This window comes from Aptenodytes patagonicus, chromosome 19 (genome assembly GCF_965638725.1).
Source record: "Aptenodytes patagonicus chromosome 19, bAptPat1.pri.cur, whole genome shotgun sequence".
Classification (NCBI taxonomy): domain Eukaryota; kingdom Metazoa; phylum Chordata; class Aves; order Sphenisciformes; family Spheniscidae; genus Aptenodytes; species Aptenodytes patagonicus.
This window is the reverse complement of record NC_134967.1, coordinates 7,457,613-7,482,832: the sequence shown is the minus strand read 5'-3', so window position 1 is coordinate 7,482,832 and position 25,220 is coordinate 7,457,613. Positions and strand designations below refer to the sequence as shown.

The window sequence follows — 25,220 nt, the reverse complement described above, 5'->3', positions numbered from 1 at the left end:
ATTCCACTCTGCACTTAATCATTATATAAAACAGTAAGAATGATTCAGAAGAGAGCAGGAGGGGTTGAACTTCCTTTAGGAGAAAGTGATTATGACCAAAAACACACTCAGAATGTGTGTTTTCTGTAATGTAGCATTTCATCAACATCAGGAACAAACACCAAGAGAAATAAAATAGAAAGAGGAGAAGCAGAAGGAAAAAGAGAAGCCTGATTACCTGCATGTATTGAAGGAGATGCAGAATTTCATTAGCTTTCTGGATAAGGTGAAAGTTGAGTGATACTTTGCTTTAATTCAGTATGTGAAAGTCTCAGAAACTATGGTAAATAGCACCACATAAGTACTAGTTGGATGCACTTACCTAGTTGGAGGATAAGAGTTTCTGTCTCTCCTGAAGAGTTTTTCTTCTGTAAAACTCAAAGATATAGGAAATAAATCAGTATCATTATATCAATTTTGCAGATGATGCAGTGAAATGACTTAACTAAGATTGCCCAACAAGTCAGTGGCAAGATCTTGGAGCAGAATCCAGGTGTCTCAGCCCAGGGCTAGACTGGTGAGAACTTTGTGGAACAGTTATAGCTTGATGTCAGTTTGCACCTTCCAGCACACTGTTGGCAAATAGTTTTTCCATTATAACAGAAACTAAAGATTGAGGTGAACTTAAGCCTGACTTACGATGGGAGCATATTTTCTATTATAGCTCAGTTCAGGATCATTATTTTTTCTTCAGAGCGTTCTCTTACATCAGTGATAGTGAACAAATCTTATTTTAAGTTTTAAGTCTGTGTTAAAATGCTCTATTTTTCAGTGCTGGTCATATGAAATCGAACCATATGTTACAGATAAGTAAGGCAGGAGGAATATGCGCACACTCCACTGTGATTAAATGTTTGTTTCATCCTTACTGCGATTGCAACTATTAATCATCAGCCACTACGTTCAAGATCCTCATCTTCAAAGCCCAGCACAACTCTTCTCTTATCTACATCTTTTGGCTTGTTTAATCTCGCACCTCCCCATGCTCCCTTCCATCGTAGCTTTCAGCCACTTGCTTTGCTTCCTTCTTTCCCTCCCTCTCATTTCATATTTTCTTTTGTGTCAGTCTCTATACTTGAAATAACCTCTCACTTTCAAGGCAACAAAATCCTCAGAAAAAATTTCCCTTTTGAAGTGTCTTACATGGATTTCCTAAACTAACAATATTTCAGTTGTTTTAATCCATATCCCAATACCTTTGCTGTGGAGTTTTTTAGAGATTAATTATGAAACTTGTATTTGTTGTGAATACTGCATTCATTTGCTGAGTTCACTGGAATTATTTACAGAACAAAGTGTTATTTTGCCTGAGTTGGGTGAGAGGATCTAGTCCTGAATTAAGGAGTGTGTATGAGTACCCACAAATTTCATTGTCAAATAACGGAAGTGAAGAGGCCTAACATATTAGGTCAGCCTCTGAATAAAAATGGCAAAAATATCCAAAGCAACTGAGTAACTTAAAGCCATTTATGACTTTTTTTTACTTCACTCAGCTATTTAGGGACAGATGCAAAAAGGATATTTTTAGAGGCATACATGGTAGACTCTCACTAAAAATTAACAAAATGAATTCTAAAGTCCTTCGTGAAAATGGAGTCCGAGTTCCTTCGTATCAAGCACCTTTAAAATGTTTCCCAATCCAACATAGAAAGCCTGAGCTTTCCCTGTGTTTCTAAATCACCTTTGTCTATTTTTGGGCCTATTAAACTAATAAACATTACTGTGTTTAAGTGTTTAAACTTTCACTAGCTTAGATCTGAAATGTAATACAGCCATTATTAACAATTCAGTACAATTTTATGTAGTATATTTTATTTCATGCTGTGACTAAGAGCATTGAAATGTTTTCAATATTTTCTCCAAGACAAATAATAATTTAAGAAAAAGCCTCCACTCCCCTATATTCCCTTTTACTTTGTTCATGAGATTTTTATGATTAAAAATTCCAACTTTACCACTACTGTTAAACTTAGACCATCCCACAGAAGGTCAGATGCAGAAAATCACTCATGTGTGGAAGTGAGGAATTAGCTCTTCCATTACAAAAAAGGAAATTATCTGAGTGTGAAAAGCCAAATCTTCATTACTGATCAACCCTTAAAGTGGAGGAAAACCATGGTAATTTAAGATTTAAACTTTTGCTGCAAATATGTACAGATGAAAAATTGTCTCATGGTAATACAGGAAATAAGGAGCTGGGATTGTTTGGCGGAGTACAGTTATTACTGTACCAAATGAGATCGGTAATAAATTGCTGCTTTTAGTAGGAATTGATCGCAGGACTTTCTTGACTTTAGAAATGTCTTGAGCTCATTGGAAAATATTTTGAGAAGAGATGGATCAATACAGTTTCAGCAAGGGCTTTTTAGTCTGTAGGTATTGTTCAATTTGTAGCTCTTCACATGAATTTTCTTTTTTTTTTTTTTTTTTTTTTTTACATTGTGTATGCAACCCAGTATATAACATTGACTGCTGCGAAGGCTGCTGGGAACACGGCTCTGGCATATATATCAATGGTATCAGCATCAATGGGCTTAAAGAGGGACTTCAGACCTCTCTTTTTATCCAGTTTCATTACTTGCTGCTGTTTTGTCTCTCCAGTTTCTATTTCTATTGTGCCATACGATCCAGGCAGGCTTCTGGGAATTCGGTGCTGCCTGTTGGAAATAGCCAGTTCCTGGTTCACACCAGCTATGGAAAGGGAAAACAGAACAATGGCATTCTTCACGTTTATCTGCAAAGGAAAGAGGAGAACCTATAATAGCAATTTATAGGGCAGAGGTAGCGTACTTCATCCAAGCTAGCCATGATACCGACATGGTGAAATACCTATGAGATCCATAAGTGCTGAATGGTATTTATCTCTTGCTTTGGCAGAAGGACCGCTGAAAGACTGTACTACCACATCCAGATTCTGGTTATAATCTTACATGCTCTGAATTACTGAGGCACCATTGAGACAGCATGCTTAGACCCTCCTGGCTGAAAATAATTGACTGACTTTAAGGATAGAGCTATCCCATTCTGTGGCCAAAGCCAATAGGCAGTTCTCTGGCTCTTGTCAAAGCTGAGAGAATGTGGAGGTGGGACAGAAAATGAATATGGATCTGTTGTATCTACTACAGCTTAATAAAATGAAGTAATAATAATTATAAATAATACCCAAGGTGCCAGAGAGTTCAAAAATACATAGGCCTGGACTACAAATTGTGAATTGTCAAAAAAAAAAAAAAAGTTCCTTAATCAATTCACTCTGCTTCATCACTAACGTGCATGTATGTACATGAAGAAAGCAGCAAAGCCATCTGGAGTTCCTGGAAGAAATTTCATCTACGGACTCATTTGTTCAGTTTCACTGGGCCTCATATCTACATAACTTATATCCATGCTAATTATATCTGTATTTACCTTATGCAGTTTAGGTGTAAAAAACGTAATCTCCAGGGGACAACATTCAAGACTACAGGCCTAGCTTTTGTTTTGCTGACCGCATTTTATTATGCTGTAGCAGAACTAAAAGAGTCTTAGCAGAGACAGCTACTAAAGAATACCTTCTGAGAAAAGGCCTTTCTTCCCCATCTCGTGTAATACTGTCATAATGACTTTGCCCTGGCACTACAGGAGCAACTCAAGATTACCGTAACTTACACTGACTGGACAAATATCAAAGGGTCTAAATATATTCTCAAAGTGCAAGACGTACAAATCTGGCTCAAGACATACTTTGCCTCTTTTCTTACTCATTCTCTCTTATTCTCCATTTCCTATCTTAAATACAGTAACAAACCATGTAAGAATATGTTGTCTTTAGTGCTAACCATGCTGCAAGAGGAAATTAGCAGTTGCATTCGGTTGCTTGTCATATTAATGTGACAAAAGAATTAACCAGGATTTTTTTTTTCAAAAGGGGTAGAAGAATTTCCTTCCATAGTAGAAAAAGGTCATAATGCAGGGTGATTGCTTTTGCAAAGTTATTCACAGTATTACGCTTACTGACCTCTCCACTCTGCCTTCTCGCCTTTATCTTGTTCTTTTGCTTTTTCATGTAGTCAGCATTGAAATGTGCAAATGCATATTCTACCAGTGCAGCAAAGACAAACACATAGCAAATCCAGAAGTAAACATCAAGTGCCTTGATGGCAGATGCTCGTGGAAGCGAAGATCGGGCACTGACCATCAGTGTAGTCATAGTTAGAACAGTAGTTATACCTGCAGTGTAGTGTGAGAAAATTTAATTAGGTTTCATAGTATATACTACAACAAGTGTATTTACTAATCTGAAGCTGAGGAATATTTTCATGGTATAAGCCCCTTAATAGTGTGGCTTCTGATTTTCAAAACAGGGGAACTTGTAAAAATATGTGCATTTGTATGACTAAGGCAGCTTTGAACATGTTATCCTTGGTTTTGTTCTAGATCAGGACAAACAAAACCAGAAGACTTAACCCTCCAAACCTTTTGCATCTGGACTTGCAACCCTTACTCAGGCAAAGAGATCCACAAGCTCTAGGAATGTTTTTTTGTCACTGTCCCAGTTCCTTCAGATCGGTTCTTTCATACATCTGCCTCACATTCACTATTGCTTTTAACCATCTTTAGATAGTTATTTTCTGTTCTTTACTGAGGCAGCTGCTCTGATAGCATGACAGAAATTAAAACATGAAGGAAATCTTTTAAAGGACCTTCTCTTCCGCAAATGTAAACATAGTATTCATAAATGCACCTTCATGGAAAATGAGGATTATTACAGAGCATAATTACAACTTCAGCACACCCTTCCCTGTTAGTTCCCCAAACTATCTGTTTTACCTAATGACACTCTGGCAGGCACAGCTGACTGACTGATCCAGAAGGATACCCACGACATGGCCACTAGTAAGATAGAAGGAACATAAGACTGAATGATGTAAACTCCTCGATTTCGCCGAAGGTGGAAGTGGAGACTGAGCCTGGGAAACTGACCTGCTGGAAAAAAAGAGCAGACAAAGAAAGAATCTGACTGTGTGAATTATAGTTAAACTGATATTCAGAATAACATTTCCTATAATGACACAGATCTACATTCTTAAACATCTTTTGGACAAGGATCACAAAAAGCTTTTTTGAATGCTGTTCAATTAGTCTTCAGAAACCCTGCACGAGGTACTGCAGTTCTCGTCAGCACTGTTAGCTAAGAATAGGTCAAATGATTTGTCTCAGGTCATATCAATGCCAGATCTGAAAATAAAATCATGAATCTTCTCAAATAACAGTATTGCTTCAAAATGTGTACTGTCTTATCATCTGCTGTAGAAAGTCCTCCAGATACTAAATTTAGATTTTTTAAAAGGCCAAGTTAATTTCAAACTCAAAAAAGAGCTTAGAGGAGATGTGCAGCATAAATGAGAATCTGAATACATGAAAGAGGATGAAAAATCAGCAGGAAAGAAATTACTCCAATCTTTTACAAACATTGCAATAAACCCAGTGGTATGCATACACACCACTGACTTCTACTGGATAGAATTAGAATGATCTGACTGTACTTCATAAGCCTCATAACATCAGGGCTAATGGAAATTTTTCTTTATCCGAAGTTGCAAATTAGGTCAAAAAAATGTGAGCTATACCTCAAGTGTTTTTTATCAAGTGCTGTCTGGCTACTCCATGCAGTATTTTGTCAAACATTCAGATCTAAAGGACAAAACATGCTACAGTGGCTACCTGAAGGCTCAGCAAAGGTTGGCATTTTTTGCAAGTGTAAGCTAAAGAAAACTCTTACCAGAAACCTGACAGGTTCTTAAATTAGTTACTTAAGAAGAAGGATTTTCTGTTATAGATATAGGAGGTTTCCCTATACAGGAAAAAGTCAGATACTGTCCCTGAACTGAAGACAGATCCTATTACCAGATTTGAAGTTCATCATTTCTGTTGTGAACTGGTAACTGGTAATTGTGAATTGAGCAAGCTGCAGCTTATCCAGCCCATGGATCTCCTCCTGGTTTTCTGACCAGTGGTAGACGATGTCCTCTGAAGAGTAGCCATCTGCCAAAAGAAAGCTGAATAAACACAGAGTTTGAGGAAGAAATTAAGAACTTAGAGGACTCATCATGGAAGTCCTCTAATTCCTCTGCTACGCTGATTTTCATCAGTCCCATTGCAAACATGCTGTGATTCAGTCTGGATAATTCACTGTTCTGGTAACATCAGTGTTGCCAGTGTCACATTGGGGTAGCTTTCCTACAGGGAGAATAATCCAAATTGATTCACGCTGACTAGCAATATGTGGTATGGAACAATCATAGAATCATAGAATGGTTCGGGTTGGAAGGGACCTTACAGATCATCTAGTTGCAAGCCCCCTGCCATGGGCAGGGACACCTTCCACTAGACAGGTGGCTCAAAGCCCCGTCCAACCTGGCCTTGAACACTTCCAGGGATGGGGCATCCACAACTTCTCTGGGCAACCTGTGCCAGTGCCTCACCACCCTCATAGTGAAGAATGTCTTCCTTGTATCTAGTCTAAATCTACCCTCTTTCAGTTTAAAGCCATTACCCCTTGTCCTATCACTACATGCCCTTGTAAAAAGCCCCTCTCCAGCTTTCTTGTAGGCCCCCTTCAGGTACTGGAAGGCTGCTCTAAAGTTTCCTCGGAGCCTTCTCTTCTCCAGGCTGAACAACCCCAACTCTCTCAGCCTGTCTTCAGAGGAGAGGGGCTCCAGCCCTCTGATCATCTTCGTGGCCCTCCTCTGGACTCGCTCCAACAGGTCCATGGCCTTCTTATGCTGGGGGCCCCAGAGCTGAATGCAGTACTCCGGGTGGGGTCTCACGAGAGCGGAGTAGAGGGGGAGAATCATCTCCCCCGACCTGCTGGTCACGCTTCTTCTGATGCAGCCCAGGATACAGTTGGCTTTCTGGGCTGCAAGCGCACATTGCCGGGTCACGTTGAGCTTCTCATCAACCAACACCCCCAAGTCCTTCTCCTCAGGGCTGCTCTCAATCCACTCTCCACCCAGTCTGTATCTGTGCTTGGGATTGCCCTGACCCATGCGCAGGACCTTGCACTTGGTCTTGTTGAACTTCATGAGGTTCGCACGGGCCTACCTCTCAAGCCTGTCAAGGTCCCTCTGGATGGCACCACTTCCCTCCAACGTGTTGACCACACCACACAGCTTGGTGTCGTCAGCAAACTCGCTGAGGGTGCACTGAATCCCACTGTCCGTGTCACTGACAAAGATGTTAAACAGTGCCAGTCCCAATACCAATCCCTGAGGAATGCCACTCGTCACTGGTCTCCACTTGGACATTGAGCCGTTGACCGCAACTCTTTGAGTGCGACCATCCAGCCAATTCCTTATCCACTGAGCGGTCCATCTGTCAAATCCATGTCTTTCCAATTTAGTGTATTCAATGCACTTCAGTGTCATGAGAAATATTCAAATTATCTCTCAAAAAGCTCATTTGCATACTCACTTAAAGTAGAGTTACTGTTACTGTAGCACTCAAACTAGCCTACTTACCCTGCACTGTGCTTGGATCTCAGAGTCAAAGCAATTTCTGTTTGTAAAAGAAAATAACTACTAAATCTAATCTATCTATGCCTATCCTACTGAAGACAGATCAGAGTGCAATTCTGTACTGCAAGTCTATCTCCAAGTTCACACACTGATTTTATGAGATAGGTACTCTGTACCAGTCAGGCAGTGTCAGGGAAACAGATTTCCTTTGTCAAGGATTCCCCCAGTGTCCTCAGAAAGTGCGTGTCCAGTTGGCTCTATATCTCCCCTTGCAAGCCCTACAGTGCTTTTACAAATGGACACTGCATGAAAGTGAAGTATACAGCTGAATTGTTCATACGAATCCCCACTCGTGGAAACAACTCTTAGGACCTCCCCCAGGCTTAAAGTAGTTTAATCAGAAAACAATGCCTATGCAAACTGCCTGTGTTTTTCTGTCAGCTCTCTTCCTAACAACTTTTCAAATTTCTCAGTATTTTCAAACCAAAATGACAAAAAGGTAAAGGTTTCAAAGATGCTAGATTCTTGAAAGTTTTGTAAGAAATGGCGTGTAGAGAACAGAAAATCAGATTTGTGCATCCAGTTAGAGAACAGCAGTACAACTCAGACCCATGTCCATTCTGAGATGCATCAGCTAGCTTGACAATCACCATGTGTATCAGCCTATTAATGACTGCAGTTTGGCACGGGTGGCAGCTGGAAGATAACTGCTAGGGAGAGGTGCAGGGCACCTGCAGGGCACCTGCAGGGGATATGCATGAGGGATTTATGTAATATGCAAATCCATAGGAAATCAATCTTTGCTGGGTTTGCTGTTAATGGACAACTTACTACTAAACCATTCATTTGTTTAAAGAGGCTTTATTTCTACATGTTTGTTTCACTGAAATCAAAACCCTCAAATTCAATTAAAAAATTCAACCACCACCAAAACTCCCTGCAGAACTTGCTGGGAGAGAGAACTGATTGCTGGTTCACTGTCTGCTGCCTCTGCATTTGGTGATTACATAAGTAAAACTGTAGATTGCTATTTTTGACAGGATAAAATGGTATTGTGGTTAATTGCCTAGAAAACAAAGTCAGTGCTAAAACAGAAAAAGAGAAATTTGCATCAATAGGCCAGTGAATCTGCTCAGACACTGCTATTCACAAATCTCTGGAACCCTCAGGACCTGTAGACTCCTTGATAGAAAAACCACAAAAGGCCGGATTCATTGCCATTGATTTGGTGGCCCCTGCTTGTGTCAGTGGTGAATTTCATTCGAAAGTATTAATGCTCGTGGGAATTACATGCTGATCAGAGATAAAATACAGGTTGGACAAAATATAAATTCATTCTTCACCCTCCTTTGTGAGTACGAATGAATTTAAGCCAATCCTTGCAGTATTCTGATTGATTTCTGTGTAACAGATACAGGAATGCCCAGGCAAGCTAAACAGCTATAAGAGTTAGTCACAATGGCATTCATTAAAAGAGGGAATTCTTTCTTTTTCCTGTTTTCTCATAAAGAAAAAATAGCACATCAAATTTTGCCTGTGGGCTTCTCTACTTATTCTCACTGGATTTGATGCAAACCTCAGTAATGCCAGTGACTGTCACAATTGCACTGGGTTTTACATGAAGCACAAGGTTCCAGACATTTGTCAGCAGGACTGTAGGTTGTTCATCTTCACTAAATTAAATCCTATAGTTTTGAATTGGATCAGAGCTGAACTGGTATTGAAAAGTCTATAGTCTAAGGCCCAACACAGAGAATGAAGGGATTCATGTTTGTACCCTTTATTTCTAAATCCTAAGGCACCCCTTACATCATTGACTAAAGCAGAATAATTCCAGCAAAATCCAGCAAGCTAAGTACTATATATGCAGGCTTTAAACAAAATACAGATTATATGAAACACTGTACTCAGCCCTTACAGCTCTCCAAATCCAACATGCATTCTTGCTCATCCATCGGATACTTGGAAAGGTCCATGTCACAGGCCACTGTTGAGGTAATCCTGTTCCAAGCAACGTGAACACCAGTTAGTTGCATTCAGATAAAGCCTTTTCCTCGGAACTCTAAGACTAAATGGAAAACTTTGAAACCTTAATACTAATACAGGAAACTATTTTCAAAATCCTATGGCTATTGTCTTTACCAAGTCTGTGGGAAACCCAAAGGTGGGGGGAAATTAATTGAAGAAAGGTCAAATGACTTGTCTAATGTCAGAGGACGCTTCAGCTACTTCTGAGGATAAAAAGGACTTTTCTGAGTCAAATCTACTCCCTTCCACTGCCCCAAGATCACTACCAATACCTTAAGGGTGACTTTGGACTTACAATTTCAAAGGTGCACACTCATTAATTTTTAGAACATTACACAATTAACTTTAAATATAGTTACTGAGTTCTAGCAAGAACACTCTTCCAAAGTGAGGAAATACTACTTTCTCTGTTTGAAAGATGGGGAAGTTGAGCCTAAATCAGGCTCGTAGTTCCCTTGGAAAATAGTGAAAGAGTGGACAATGGAATCGTTGGTCTGTATTCAGCATCTCCTTGCCTGGTGACGAAATAGTTATGAGATGCTTATCTCCCATTAAGGACATCCTGAAAGTGATCAGTGATTACGCAGTGGAAAATGTGTTAGTGTTGCCAAAGATACCTTCCTGGCAGTGTAATCCTTGTAAAGCAAAGGGATGTCTGATAGGAGTCACCAGTACTTTCTTCTGCTTTTAATTAATAATTATTTTAGGAAATCATCCTAGGAAAACTGAGTGATTACTTTATAGTCTGTTCAAAATGTTAATACATGATAGAGTACACTTGCACTCTTTCTCACTCACCTGATGCTGTATAAAATGACTCCATCTGGTTGGAGCCTGATAAGTTTGTTTTCCACAGTCACATCATGGAACCAGGCAGACTTGGCATTTACTATGAAAGTATCTGGCAACCAGAGCTTGTCCACAAACCGGCTGTCTAAGCCCAAAGTTTCATTGGTGTGGTTGTAAGACAGACGGTCATCTCGCCAGCTCTGGTGCAAAAATACCGTCATGGTATATTCCTATGACAAGAGAAATCCCAATTAAAAAGTGATGCTAAACGAACACAATGATAATGCCTTGGGACTTGGTCAAAAATTGTTGTATTAGCCTAAAAATGTATTAACTGTTTCCTGTGCAAATTAGTATTTTTATACTCAGTCAACCATAGAGCTGCCCAAGCATTTTTATTTCTGTCATATGCTTATACCATGGATAAACCCAAGATATCAAAAAGTGATTCAATGTCAGTGTTATATATAACATGTTGCAAGAGTTGCATATGTCTTAATGAAGAAAATCAGTTTGTTTATCTCCACAAGTACAACTTTTGTTTTTGAAGGTTTTTTAAAACAAAACTAAAAAATCGGGTGACGTTATGCATCTGTAATGAAGGGAAAGGGTGGAGGGAAAGTCAAAGTTTTGGTTTTAAAATTAAATCTATTGTGTTTCAGAAATGCAGTTAATTCATGCCTATGCTAGTTTATGGGACTTGTAAGTTGTTATACTCCACTGCTTTACTGAAAGGTCTTTACACAAAAAAGAGGAGCATCTCACAACCAATCGTGCACTTAGCTTCTTTTCGGAAGTATCTGTGGTGAAAAGGAATTTGAACAGAAGTTGGAGTTAATGCTTAAAATTAGGCTTTCTGTTAGTAAGTGCTGCACAGATCCAAACTTGCTAACTGTAGTAAGAAATCTCAGTGACTTATACGTGGCTAGATTCTTGTAATTGCCAATGTCTGCTGGAAGAGACTCTGCCTGTGTCTTAAAATACAATGTTTGTTCTTTGTAGTATCTTCTTGCGGTAATTTCTCCACTCCAAATGTGTTGGGGATCAACTGTCTCTCTATTTAGTTAGTTTTCTGCACTTTCTGTCATTGCAGTACATACGTTCACAACTTGGCAGGTTTAACTGATAACGTACCATGTTCACTTCTGAGATGTGGTCAATGCTGGCTACTTCAATTGCAAGAGCAACATTAACAGGAGGACCTGAGAAAAAATGTTTGAATGGGGTGATTTACATCATCATAGTACCCTATAAAAATACAGATGACCCAAGACTGTTAATTCTTTCATACAGAGTGAATTCATAAAACTGTTTTCCATGATAAAGTACACTTTCCAAGTAAAATCGACCTCAGGGCAAGAGATTTAAATCTTTTACAGATTGAGTCCTCAATTTCCAACAGAATACCTTGCTTCAGTGATAAAGGACATGAGATAACAATCACAACTACTGAAAATTATGGAGTCCCTTCTGGAAACTACATCATCTAGTTTCAGACAGCATGGCTTCAAGCAAATGCAGAAATTATCACCACTTAATGTAATCCAAAATTCCTTCAACTGAGAAATCAGTGATTTAAGAACTGTATCAGCAAGAAGACTCTGTTGCTAATTCTGTTGTACAGTCTGTCTTTTTTCAAGATCAAACAAATTGTTGATTGTTATTATTTCCAGTATCCAAGTAATAGGCAACCACAACCTTTTAATCATGTAGAGGATGAGGTTCACATAAACATCAGAGGGTAGAAGGATTGTAAGAAACAAAAGAGACATTACTCTCAAAGTCTCACCTCCAATCCCAGGCCTGAAATTACGTGCATACCCTTTCATTAAATCATCCAGGTTGGGTAACCAGGATATTTCGATGTTGGAACCTATGTAATCTCCGATGTCATTCATAGCTCTAGGTAAAGAGAATAAGTATCTTTTAAAACTTGGCCATGTTTACAAACAGAAAAATAACAGAAAATGGAAGACATTGAATTCTTTTACACCAGAGACCACCTGGAGTATAATCAGTTATATTGATAATTTAGTGGAAAAATACTGTATATAGATAGGAAAACCATTTCAGATATTTCTGTTTAAATCAAAACATATTTCAGGCAAGACTATGGCCTCTTTCTGAAATACAAGCACATACTTTTTTAAGGTTTTTTCTTTTCCAAAAAAAAGTAGGAAAAAAAAAGATTTAAATATGTAAAGAAAGCGTGAGGGAAACCAAGATACTTTGTATACTGCATAAAATGCATCTGTGGATGCTGAAATGCAGCTATCTGGGTAGCAGGACACAGCAGCTGTGACAGCTCCTAGTACCACTATGGAACAGCTGAGATCAAGAAGGCTGGTATATTGTCAAATATGATGGGAAAACAGTAAAAATTACACGGCTGGAATTTGGATTTAACATCTTCAATACTGTGAAAAGTACCATTGGGCCTCAGAAATATGAAAAGCAATGCTAATAGAAGGTGTACGAACACCTGAAAACTGCAAAGATATGGTCAAAAAGGAGATCTTGCTTAAAAAGTGACCAGCTGAAAGCATGGAAGCACCAAAGGGGGCATCTCCACGGCCCTGACCCGGCACGGAGATGCCTGTGGGCCAGACCCAAACCTCGGCGGGAGCAGGCTGTGGTGCTGGAACTCAGGAGGTGCTGTCCATGGCGCCCAAAAGCCCCAGTAGTTCTCCCTCGTTCTGAGCCAAAGAGGTAGCTGTCTACAGTCCAGGCGACTCAGGAGCCTCCAGAAACCTCAAGAGGGGCCCATGGTTCTGCAGTGCGAAGAGCTGCCCGTAGTGGTGAGCCTGAAGGATTTGACCATTGTCCTGGAACCTGAGGTGTGCTCCATGATCCTAGAAATGCAGGGGCAAGAGCCCTGACTATGGTTCTGGATTTGGGGCCATTCCTGTCCATGGTCTTGAGCAGTAAGTGAGGTATCCGTAGCACTGAAATGTGTCTGTCCCACAGGTGCCCCAGAGTTTTGGGCATATAGCGATGGTTCCACCATGCCGGGAGGGCTCCAGCTCACCTGCTTGTGCTGTTTTGCACTTGCCAGCATCAGGCAGCGTGGGTGTTTGGCCATCTGTCCTCAGGTCAGGAGTGTGGGATGCCATAATGCACGCATCCTTTTGTAATCACTCTTGGGACCTGAGTGAGCCACCAAACAGGCAGTAGGTTTTGTTTGGGAGGTAGTATGTTGCTGTCAGATTTGTGCAGCATGCCACAGTCCCCCTCCCAGAAATAAGGCTCCATCTCTCAGGTGCTAGGCATATGCTTCTTTCTGATCCAGTGATGCTCCTTGAAGATATTAGCACCGTTTCTTGTTGCCATTTTCCACCACCTGGCAGATGCCAGCCCCTCAACCCTCCTCGTACAAGCAGTTAGGTGGATATTCCATAATCTCCTATAAACAAAGGCAAGCTTATATTGTCTTTATTAACTGTTTAAACTGAGCTGGCAGACTTCATTTGAAGCAGATCTGTGCCTCCTCACACAATTCCTCTTGCCAGCACTGTGATTGACATGACGGGAATAGATAAATGAAGGACTGTGACAACGTCTACCACAACTATTTGCAAAGAGAAAATTTGCCAGTGGTTTGAGAGGGCCTGTATCTGAATGCAAGTACTATATCAAAACTGTCTGAGCACTGGCTTAGCATCTTCCACTGAGTCCAGCAATAAATATGGCATTTGAGAGATATACATCACTAGTAACAGAAGAGAAACTCATTAAACAGCGATGAAAGGCTGTAGAGTAATATACCATAAACATATTCTGCCTTGGTACTTACATAACTTTCTTAGTGTTCATGCGACATTGACCCACATAAAGCACATGTTTTTTTCTCTCCAAAATATGCCAGTCTGGGCATTCAGCTCAGCACATGAGGTTACTGCTAGCGCAGTAGCAGAGTATCTTACAATAACCAACTCTTCTTCTCACAGGGGACTGAAGGAAAAATCTTTGATTGCCCATGTCATAAAATTCTTGCCCCACATGTATGGAGTCGATTATATAAGGAAGGAGCTCTGGGATTACAATGTATAAATGTAAGTTCTGAGCAGCAGAGACACTGAAAACTTGCATTAACGGAGCTGTCAAAGCTTAAGTGACCTTAAAGCATAGGGACGCTGCTCCAAAGTGAAATGTCATTAGTTCACGGCAGAATGTTAAAATTGGGGATATATAGTAAATTGCATTTATAATGTTTCCTTGCCATGAGCACACTGCTGTATGTTCATCTCAAATGACTATCTCAGATATTTCTCAGGTTCCTATATCTCTTCTAAGTAAGGATCTTGCAAGACTCAGAGCCATATTTTCAGCTACATAAATTGGAGTAACATAATTGGTTTAGACAAGGGCTTTGAAGATTTATAACAGATGTTGACAGAGTTTTTCCCTTCTTTATTGGGTCTCATCAACTATATAAACACTTCTTTCTATCAGACTGCTGTTTCTTATGTGCTGGTCTTTCAAATCATCCAACTGTCAGTATTTACTTAAATGAAATTATAGTTTTGTAATATTTGGCAAGATCCAGATGCTAAGGTCTGGCTTTCTTCTGCAATACCATCAAACACTGCAGTTCAGAAACTCTTTCATTTATTTTCTTTTACATTCACTACCCTATTTCTGGAAATACTAAGGCTATCAGTTAATACAGAAAACAAATAATTTTTTTAATTAAGGCCTTGGGAGATTAAAGAATATGAGACTATGTTGAAAGTATTTTTTTTTAAACTGTACTTATTTGTAACTTGTAAGTCTCAGCCATAGATATGTAGTGGTATTCCTAATAAGTAAAATATCTGAGCTCCTTTTATAGGTAAAGAATGATACTTTAAGTCTTTTCGTAATTAGAGTAAATAACTAGAATACGCTTGAATTAATATATCTGCCTAAAGTCTCTTTGCCTTTTCAGTAGAAGATGGTGCTTTTCAACTCCTGTTGCTAAAACTGCAGCCAAGTTCTGTAAAGTGTTTTGAAAACAATAATCAAGTCAAAAGGTGACTGCACCGTCATGACGTATCTTGCATGCCCGATCTGTGAGGATGGGAGAATCTAGCTTATGCTTCCTACATACACAATAGTATGAAAGTACTAAGTACAAGTCGTTGTAAAATTAGAATACCATGTACATTTATGAGTACTCAACCTGAGAAAAACAATAAAACCAAATTCTGCTGCTCCCCTTTCACAATAGGTATTGCTACTTGCATGCATCAAGTACTCATCCCCAGATAACTGACTTATAATTAGTCACTTGCTATAAAAGAAGTAATGTCACTATAAGAACTGCCAGGAGCCCCATCTTCTTTGAAAGAGCATTTATGCAGCAGTTATCCTGTGTCAGTATTCTATTTTAATGGCATTAAGGAGAGCCATAGAGCTAAAAGGAAGTTAAAATGACAAGAGTTGGGCTAAAAACTGTGGGCTGTAGCTTGCCATGCGTTTTAAGCAGATTACAATCTAGAGGGAGTTTTACTTAAATATCCATGACACAATTAAAATCAATCTTGTTTCTATTATTAATAAAGCCTTAGGGTCAGATCATCAGTGTAACAAATGTGTTGAAGTTAGTGGAGCTATATGCACTTAATACCAGTGGGGGTTATTAAAGTATTACAGCTGAAATAATTTTATGGCTAGATTTACTTTGTTGATGTTTATACTACTGGTTCATTTTTAAATTTCTTTGAAATGGGTAACAAAATTACTCAGTTACTGCAATTCTCATACACTAGCATGGTGCTCACAGAATGGCTCCTAGATACTCACAGAGGATACGTGAATCAGAATAACCTACAGTTTCATTTACAAACAGTTATCGCTGACTTACCAAAAGCTTTTGCTAATATTAGACTTTTTTCATGCAGATGATTAAGGGACTAGAGCATGTGTCATATGAGGAAAAGCTGAGACTGTTTAGCCTGGAGAAGAGAAGGCTCAGGGGGGATCTTAGCAATGTGTATAAATACATGAAGGGAGCGTATAAAGAAGGCAGAGCCAGGCTCTTTTCAGTGGTGCCCAGTGACGGGACCAGAGGCAATGGGCACAAACTGAAACACAGGAGGTTCTGCTTGAACATCAGGAAACACCTTTTCACTGTGAGGGTGACTGAGCACTGGGACAGGTTGCTGAGAGAGGTTGTGGTCTCCCTGCTTGGCGATATTTAAATGTCATCTGAACATGGTCCAGGGCAAGCAGCTCTGGGTGGCCCTGCTTGAGCTTGGGGTTGGACCAGATGACCTCCAGAGGTCCTTTCCAACCTTAACCATTCTGTGAACCTATATTTTACCTTTAAACTACCCAGTGATCACTTTAAACAGCCATATTCTTCAAATTACATTTTGTCAGACTGACATGGCAGCTGATGGAGCAAGGGAAATAATACAGACATAAGAACTAATGTAGCAGGGGCTGTATGCTTGGGTGTATGATTCAGCATGGTGCAAATGAGTCCAAGTTCTGCTTGTATCAGTCCGATATGTGCTCTTTAGGTCTAAAGTCGTCCCAGGTCCTCCAGCACAGTAGAAATCTCCTATTCCCCTCTTTTTTGTCTGTCAAGAATATTGAGGGAGAGGAGAAATAACAAACTCAAGAATATTATTCTATCTATAATATTTTCATTTCTTTTTTATCTGGTGAAGACAAAAGTGTGAATATTAGCAGATAGTATAGCAGTCCTCAGTCAAAAATGATGACTTTGGAAAGCAGAGCTTTATTTTCATGGCAATTTACAGGCCAGTTTGTGATATCTTCTTTGAGCTATTCCTCTAGACTCCTGTACATCAGATCCAGTGCTTTAAAGTTACATGAAGGATGGTGGGAGAATTTCATTCATCCTTGATAAGCAGTTGGGATTATATATGGCCTAAAATATTATTCATTTATTGTACCTGAAAAAGGAAGACCAGCATAGAAAAGACGCATTGGAAGGGATTAACTTTTCATAGTGTAAGCATTAAAGATGAAAAGAAAGGAAACTACTATTAGTTGATTCAGCAACTTCACTTCCTGACGTAAGCTGCTGTAAAGCTTGTTTTAGTAAGAAAAGGACTTTGTAAAATTAAGCTATTGATTTGTAAAATTCAAGGGGCATAACAGCTCATCAAAAATCTTATCTTTACTTTGCACCAGGCCAGAGTGGAGTGCCTAGCTGACTGAATGGCAACATAGTCATGTGTACTAATATCACTCTGGAAGTCATTCCCAAATCTAAAGCTGAAAAAGATGGGTTTTCATCCACACTCTGACTCTGTACACATCTCATTTCAAGCAGATATTCTGGAGAATATATTTGCATCTGACCATATCTGGAGTTTAAGCATTGTGAGAACTTCAACAGAGCTCGTTGTTAGCAGTAGAAAACAGATTACTGCTGTTTAAACTATGAAAAGAACAGTTAGTTCTCTTGCACGCTAGATAAAGGGGAGAGGAAATCACCATTGATAAACCTGGAAAAACTATGAAGTTCTTCTTTGCCTAACAAAACTGGCCTTGACACAGGTTAGGGAAAGCAACTCCAAGCAATGAATCTCAAATGACAAAGAAATGCATCTCTTTCAGAGCTAGGTACTATCAGTTCTAGAATAAAAAGTACATCTATCCCCAAATCCTTTCTATCCGAGCTGACATCTTTCTCCCAGCTGCTACAGGACCATTGCATTCTACTAACGTGGAGTGATCTGGAGGAGAAGCATCAATCAACTTGGACAGCATATCTTTAAAGGGCTTGTCAGGCAAGTGAGGTATTAGCCTGTCTTCACTATCTTCCAGAACACTGCTTGAAAATGGTTGCTAGAAATGTATCAATATTACTTGAAAAAATCTGGTAAGCATTTAAATTACACCAAGGAAAGAGGCAATCTATATGTTCTATGTGAATGAGTGCACTACAGCAGCTGAACAAGAGATAACATTAGCAATATTATTTTTGCACAGCAGTGCAAAAAGCTCAGCAGCATCTTTAAGTCAGTGGCCAATGAGATACTGCTTTTAGGTCACACTTGTACGGAGAATGCGCTAACCTTTTGACAAACATGTATAGCAGTAAGATGTGGAAAACCACTTTTTGCATCTCCTGTTTCTTCTTTAAATCTGCTAACCTGATTCTTTTTGGGACTGTGACATAGTTGTTATAGGAATCTTTTAACCTGGTAGATGGAAATACCAGTTTGGCTGATACTGAGGACTGGGATGGAGTACATTTCATTTCCTTTGAGATAAGCTTTTGGGGGCAAATGTCCCAGATGTCATTGCCACTCAAGAAAACTTTTTCTTGGAAAAAAGACAAGGAATATCGTGCAAGGTCAGTGAACAATGTGGCCTCTGTCAAACTCCCGGATTATCCAGAGCAGTATGTGTATCCTTCCCATCTGCCATTCCTGACTCTGAGAGCTCACTGTAAATACATTTTGTATTTTGAAATGTAATAGAAAAAGCATTAGGCTTAATTCATGGCAACCTTTTGATCATCAAAGCCCTTATTTCCTCTCTGTGAGTTTTAAGCTACAGAAAATGGACCACACTTTGCATATATTCACATGTTAAAGCTGCTCTGTTTCCATGAATAGAAGTAAAAGGCTGAGGGAGACACACAACAGAAAGACAATTCTATGCAAATGTATAAAAGTCGTGTAACATAGTAGAATCTTAAATATAAAAGATACACCTATTTTTAATTAGAGAATTAAAATATCTTTCAGTAAAAGTACGGACATACATCCCAAAACTCCTATCAATAGTACTCTTTCCCCACGCAAATGAAGAAATATTTCACTAAGTGTGTTTCAGTAGATGATCTCATTCACTATGACACATTTATTATTGCAGCATCCACAGCATATCAAACTCTGATAAAATAGTGGAAGCTACAGTCTTTGCCCCAAAGAGCTGTCAATCATATAAATGCCAAATTTCTTGCCACTAACCACTGTCTCAAGCAGACCACAAAATACTACTTTTAAAAATGTTTACCTGAAAACAGCACTGCCATAAGTAGGATGTGCTGACTTAGGTTGAATTTGGCTCATTCATTTCAGTCAAATAGCACACATGACAGAGAAATTGCTTCAAATACAGCCCTCTAAAGCACCCTGAAAGGATATTCAAAAATGCTGTGAGGAAGCAGGCTACACGTTTTCCCCACTTCCCTCCTCTGCCAAACCTTAACATTACTTTAATAGGTCATTTTGCCTTTGGGAAGTCTTATGTCGTATCACTGAGTTCAGAACTCGCTGAAATATTCTTCCTTTTTTGAATATGTTTTTGCTTACACCTGTCAATATACAGTCCATAGAACTCACAAGCAGAGAACTTAGTGGTTTTGGATGGTCTCTGTCATCATAACCATGAATCACATTACATTTAGAGAACAATATCGGAGCAACAAAATGTAGCTATTGGCAGTTTTGCCCATTATTACAAACCCACAGTATTAATAAAATACTGCTCTTCATAAAAGCATCTTTTACCAAAAATAATTATATGTAATATCATATTACAGAACTCCAAGGAAGAAGAATAAGGAAGTTAATATGCTTCTTGGGCCCTTACAAGGGGAATTATTTCACAGGTCGTTTATGTGTGAGTAATTTTACTGATGCAAGAATAAAATTTTGGTTTAGTTCTGTTTAACTCATCAAAAGTACCCATGTAAGCAAGGTTACTCAGTTTTTGCAAGATCAAACAATGTTCTGCCATAGCCATGCTAAATCCTGACTCTTCAGAAAACTGTTGTACTAAACAAAGCAGTTTTCTTTGACCATTGAATGTCTTACACTTTGGCATATTTGGAAAACTACTACAAACTGAACAGTTGGAATTTCACAAGCTAGAATTTGCCTTGCCTTCCTCTCTGCCACGAGTATATATATTTCTAACAAACAACTCATCACTGTTGTGTAACTGGAGGAAGAAAGTCAAGTAACTAGGTAATTAATCCAAATATAAAATAATTTATCCAACAAATTGAGGTTGCACATATCCTGGCAGTTGCTGTGCGTAGAAACAGACCTTGAAGACAGAGGCTGAGAAGGCTGACTTTTCATTAAAATTCTTTTTTTTCTTCTTATGTACTCAAACACCACTTTTCAACCAAAATAATGCTAGCCCAAGTGCAGGGAGAGAAACAGGATCATTGAAATTATGGGCAAGATCTTGATGCCCTTAGGTCATAAGCAGTATTTTCTCTGCCTTCACTGGAATACTGGATTGCTTCAGAGCATGAGCATGTCAGGATCTGACCCTGGGTAACAGATTCAAGGTCATAGGATAAATCATTATTTCAGTCCTGAATAAGAGCAGTTGACTTGACACTTCCTCTAATGCAAGATCTTTTTCCTTCCCAGTGAAAAAATCAGATCTCACTAATTAATTCCAAAAACTGTAACAGCAATGTTATGTCTTACTACAATTATCACTTTGCTTCTTATACTCCTCTGAAGCTATTAATAATGTCTATAAAGTAGAAATAGGAAGACCCCTTTAATACCACAGCCGTCTCTGCTCTGAATGATGTAGGCATGTTTTTACATGCAGCAAGTTCTTTTTTACTCCCCCTTCTGTTTTCATTGCATAATCATGGCAAGCTTTCTCCACATACAGCCTCCAGATCTGTAGAGAATATATAGAGAAGGTAGCTGATTGCCTAGCTAACACCTTCTGAATAAATGTGACTGAGAATTGCAAACATGTATCTTTACAATTTATGATTTTAAGAAATGGTTGGCGTTCTTCAAACATTTTTTCTAAGATCTCTGCCAGTCTCTTCCTCTTATCTCAAGTTCAGGAGACTTAATGAACCCGTTAGAAAGGAATGTCTGTATTTCGGGGTTTTTAATTGTGCCTATGGAGGCCCTAAGCAAAGATGTTCGGTTAGTACCCCACTGGTTGTGCTGGGTTTTATGGAAGAGTTTCATGTTCAAGCAGGCCCCCTACAGAGCTGTTTAAGGGGATGAGGCTGCACTGGGATGTGCAGTGCCATTACATAAAGTGATTGCCCCCAATTTAGAGTAGGTGCCCTCGGGAAAAGGCTTCCACAGGCATCCTGTTAAAAACACACCCCTTGATAAACCCAAGAAGCTGCTGCTCAGTTGGCAGAAGTGCATCCTCTGCTAGAAACAGGAGGAGAAGAAAAAAAAAAAAAAAGATGGAGCTCATTGAGGAAACTCTTCAGTCAAGATCCCTTTTGCTACTGAACACTCACTCAAAGCAGTTGTAGCCCTTAAGTGGAGAGCACCCCTGGGCAAAAGTGGAGTGGGAGCTACAGCCAGACCTGGCATTTTTCACCCCAGCCACACCACAAGAACGGCTGTCTAAGGCCAGTCTAAGAAAGGATAAGGCGTTTTCTTACCTGATACACCTGTGCTGTTGGGTGCACAGTAGAACCAAGGCAGGAAAAACCCAGGTAAGAAATTCCATTTTACTCCCATTTATTAGACAGTGGCAAACAAAACCCAGGTTCCCTGGCTCTCCTGGCTGCTCCAAAGCTCCGGTAGTGTTGCCATCCTTGCTTGCTGTGGTAAGTTGAGGCTGAGTTTAAAGCAACGTATCGTTGCTCAGCAGCAGCAGCCCCCACAGTCTCTACAGTGCCCGGAGGCCATGCGGGCAGCCAGAAATAGGGAGCAGGTAGCAGGGCAGCTCTCCTCCTCTGCGGGGTGGCACCTCGCTGTGCTCCGCCGGCTCACTCCCACCCGGCTCCGCTGCCCTGCTTTGGCATTCCTCCTCTGCCGCTTTCAGAAGCGCCTCGCTCTTCCTCCGGCCGGTCTTCCCGGGTGCGAGGCTGGTTGCCGAAAATAACCTCCGAAATGATAGATTAATCCCACCGAGCGCGGGGGGGAGCAAACTAAAAGTGCTCCGGAGGTACTAGACATGTCCTGTGCAAATAATCACAGGGAGGAGGAGGGAGATGCAGCCCGAGCTTAGGGCAAAGGCGGCTTAGCCATAGAGCGCAGGCAGCCCGGAGCGAGCCGAAGGGCAGGTTTACTCGGCTCAGAAAGGGGCATGTGAACCGCAGGAGCCGAGTGTCGTTGCGCGCTGGCAGCACGCCGCCACCTCCCCCCGCCCCCCCGTTCCTCCCCGAGCAAATCCCGGCTGCACAACTCCGGGGCGACCGCAGCTGCAGCCCGTCTTCGAGCAGCTTTCCAAGGGAAGAGGGAATGCAAACGGGGGGGACTCTGGTGAGGGGAAGCTGCCGCCTCTTCGCTTTCTAAAAGCCGTCCCAGACTGGCGGCACAAACCCGAAAGAGGCAGAGCCGAGGTTTTACAAACTTCTGCCTCGTCGCTCCCGGATTCCTAAGGGGCTTCTCTAAAGTGAAACGCTTCAGGTTACTTCAGCAAGCACGGAGCTGTGAAACTGCATTTGCAATACTCCATCCCAGGGCTGCTCGGGGGCTGGCATCGTTAGCGCTCAGCAAGGCCGGGCACGTTTCCACCTCTTGTGCCCTGCGAACTGCCGGGGACCTCTGCCCGCTCCTGAGGAACGCGGCTGGCCGCGGAGGGGCAGCGGGGAAGCGCGGCCGGGCGGCTTTTCGGGAGTTTGGTTCCGTCTTTGCTTGCAGGTCAAACTCGATTTTCCTCTCCATATTCGCTCTTTTCTTCTCTCCTCCTCCGCCTCCTCTGCTTTTTGGTGCTGTTCAATCTAGAATGACAATTTTAAAACCAACCCACAAAGGAAACACTGTGAAGGAGACATTTTAAAGAAATTGTATCGTAAAGCAAACATGAATGTGCAGATACCTTAATCAAATGAAAGGATGCACCTGGGTAAAATGCTCAATTTATCTTTTTGTATGCTTAATTTTGTAATATTATTGAATATTGGTATATTTCAAACGGCAACTAAGGGGTGGTGGGTGAGGGGAGTAACAGCCCTGTGGGATCCAGGAGGAGAATAGATGTACAGATGGACATAATACCTACACAGACGTACATACATGCGCATACAAGATCATATGTCATAAACATGTAAGAATGATGCGGGGGTTTATTTTCTTACTGATCTTTTCCTTCCTCTGCACATTTCAATGGTCATGCCTGCAGCTAATGCACACTGAGGAGGAAAAAAACTAAATTTAAACTCAAGTAGTTGGATTGTTGCATTAAAACTGTTTTTTTGGGGGAGGGAAACCAAAAGATTTTTAATGGCATTTACAGGATGGCATACAGAACAGAATGATTTTGTCTCTCTGTATAATAGAACAGATTTACACCTTCCAGGATATTTTCAGTTGACATTTTTTCATATTTTTCCTACTCTTAAGGATGGCGTTCCAATGAATGTATGTACCTACTCTGAGAATTCCTTGCTATTGTTTTTATCTGGCTAGACAGCTGTCATCTAATTGACTAGTAAAAAAGAACAGTTTTCTATGTCTTCAGCATACATCTGTAAAAATAGCAAAAATCAGCCAAGGCAACTTGTACATTTAGAATGAGTGTGTGTACATATGTATTTTATACGTGTATAACATATATAAGTGTGTGAGTGTGTTGGTGTAAGTACATCATGGCAACATATGCTCTAAAGGGATAGACGTTGCTACAAATTTGACCATTAAAACAGGTAAAAATACAATGGCAATCCTCTAAAAGAATCATTACTGAAAGAACTGTATTTCTACCACAACTACACTTTCAGCACTTACTTTGATCCCATGAAAAAGTTCTTTGCTGTCAGCGGTTCTGGTATTGCAAAAAAGAAAAAGAGGAAGAGTATCACCTACATGTTTTCTCTAAATTCATTAAGCTAGTTCTCTTTCTTACTTCTTCTACCACTATGTTCCTTTTTCTAGGCTCTACAGCCAAAAACAGTAAGGTCACTGCCCACAAAATCTTCAATGCAATTGTGATGGGAATATGTTTAGCTTCAGGATTTTAATAATTTTTCAGAAAAAATCTGGTAATCAACGTATATTATCAGGGTTCTGATTATCCCTGGAAAAAACTAACTGTCCTGTTCATTTCACTGGGTATTGCATAGGGATATTTATCCAATTGCTGAAATAATCTTGAATGATCAAGGTTTTATACTACAGATTTGGATTAATAATGTCATCATGAATGAAAGAAATATGTATGGAGAGTCTTCCATCACCACCATAATAGTGCCTGGGTTTAACAAAATCTCATGTTATTTTCACAGAACTGATTTAGCTGCCACTTTGTGTCTGCACTTCAGAAAAAGAGATGTTCTAAGATCCATTCCCACAAAATCCTAAAATAAATGTGCAACTTCTCTCAAATAAATAAACTACATTTGATGTATATGGGCCTTAATTATATCCTCTATATTGTCTACAAGAAGGGCAAATGCTAGGTCATTCAGCCTTGTTTTTAGTTGATTCTGTGTACAAATACGTATTTAAGCAAAATAGGCTGTTACATATATATACACATGTATATGTACACCCCCACACAAAATTCCTACTAGCCAAAGGGAAGAGAGGGGATAAAATAATAATGATCAACAATACATTTAATTTCCTACAATTCTAGCAGAATATCCCAAACTCTTTACAGTCAATGACAGATTAAAATTGCTCAAGAGAGAGATTAAAAAACAATTAAAATTTCTATTAAAACATCAAAACAAAACAAAATAAATAAGCTCCCCAAATCTTTCTCATCTAATCCTCTTGGAAATAATTAAAGCTTTCCTTTAGCTACTGGCTTGGAACTGTCAAATATTCTTAAAAAGATGGCCCGTGATACAAAATGTTTCTTAAGCCTTTTTGTCACTCTGCTAAATTGCTACCTCTCCTCAATCCGTGTGGCTGCAGGCACTAGCTTTTATGAAAACACCCATCCTATGATCTGACCTTGCCTATGGAGCTCAGATGGATCATCAGAGACCGCATG

At 40.0% G+C, this 25,220-nt stretch overlaps 1 protein-coding gene across 2 annotated transcripts; it reads right to left on the bottom strand.

The window, feature by feature from the left end:
- Positions 1-1,829: 1,829 nt before the first annotated feature.
- Positions 1,830-22,436, bottom strand: GABRD (gamma-aminobutyric acid type A receptor subunit delta). 2 transcript variants are annotated; one of them, XM_076356408.1, is made up of 9 exons: positions 21,715-22,436; positions 12,142-12,254; positions 11,487-11,554; positions 10,362-10,582; positions 9,454-9,536; positions 5,926-6,063; positions 4,849-5,001; positions 4,037-4,248; positions 1,830-2,773 (listed from the first exon to the last, which is right to left on the bottom strand). In XM_076356408.1, the coding sequence occupies exons 1-9, from the start codon at positions 21,780-21,782 to the stop codon at positions 2,474-2,476; spliced, it is 1,356 nt and encodes a 451-aa protein (XP_076212523.1). In that variant the 5' UTR covers positions 21,783-22,436; the 3' UTR covers positions 1,830-2,473. The 2 variants fall into 2 exon arrangements, with proteins under 2 accessions (XP_076212523.1, XP_076212520.1); XM_076356405.1 differs by having other exon boundaries at positions 4,849-5,004; positions 21,715-22,429.
- Positions 22,437-25,220: the final 2,784 nt, after the last annotated feature.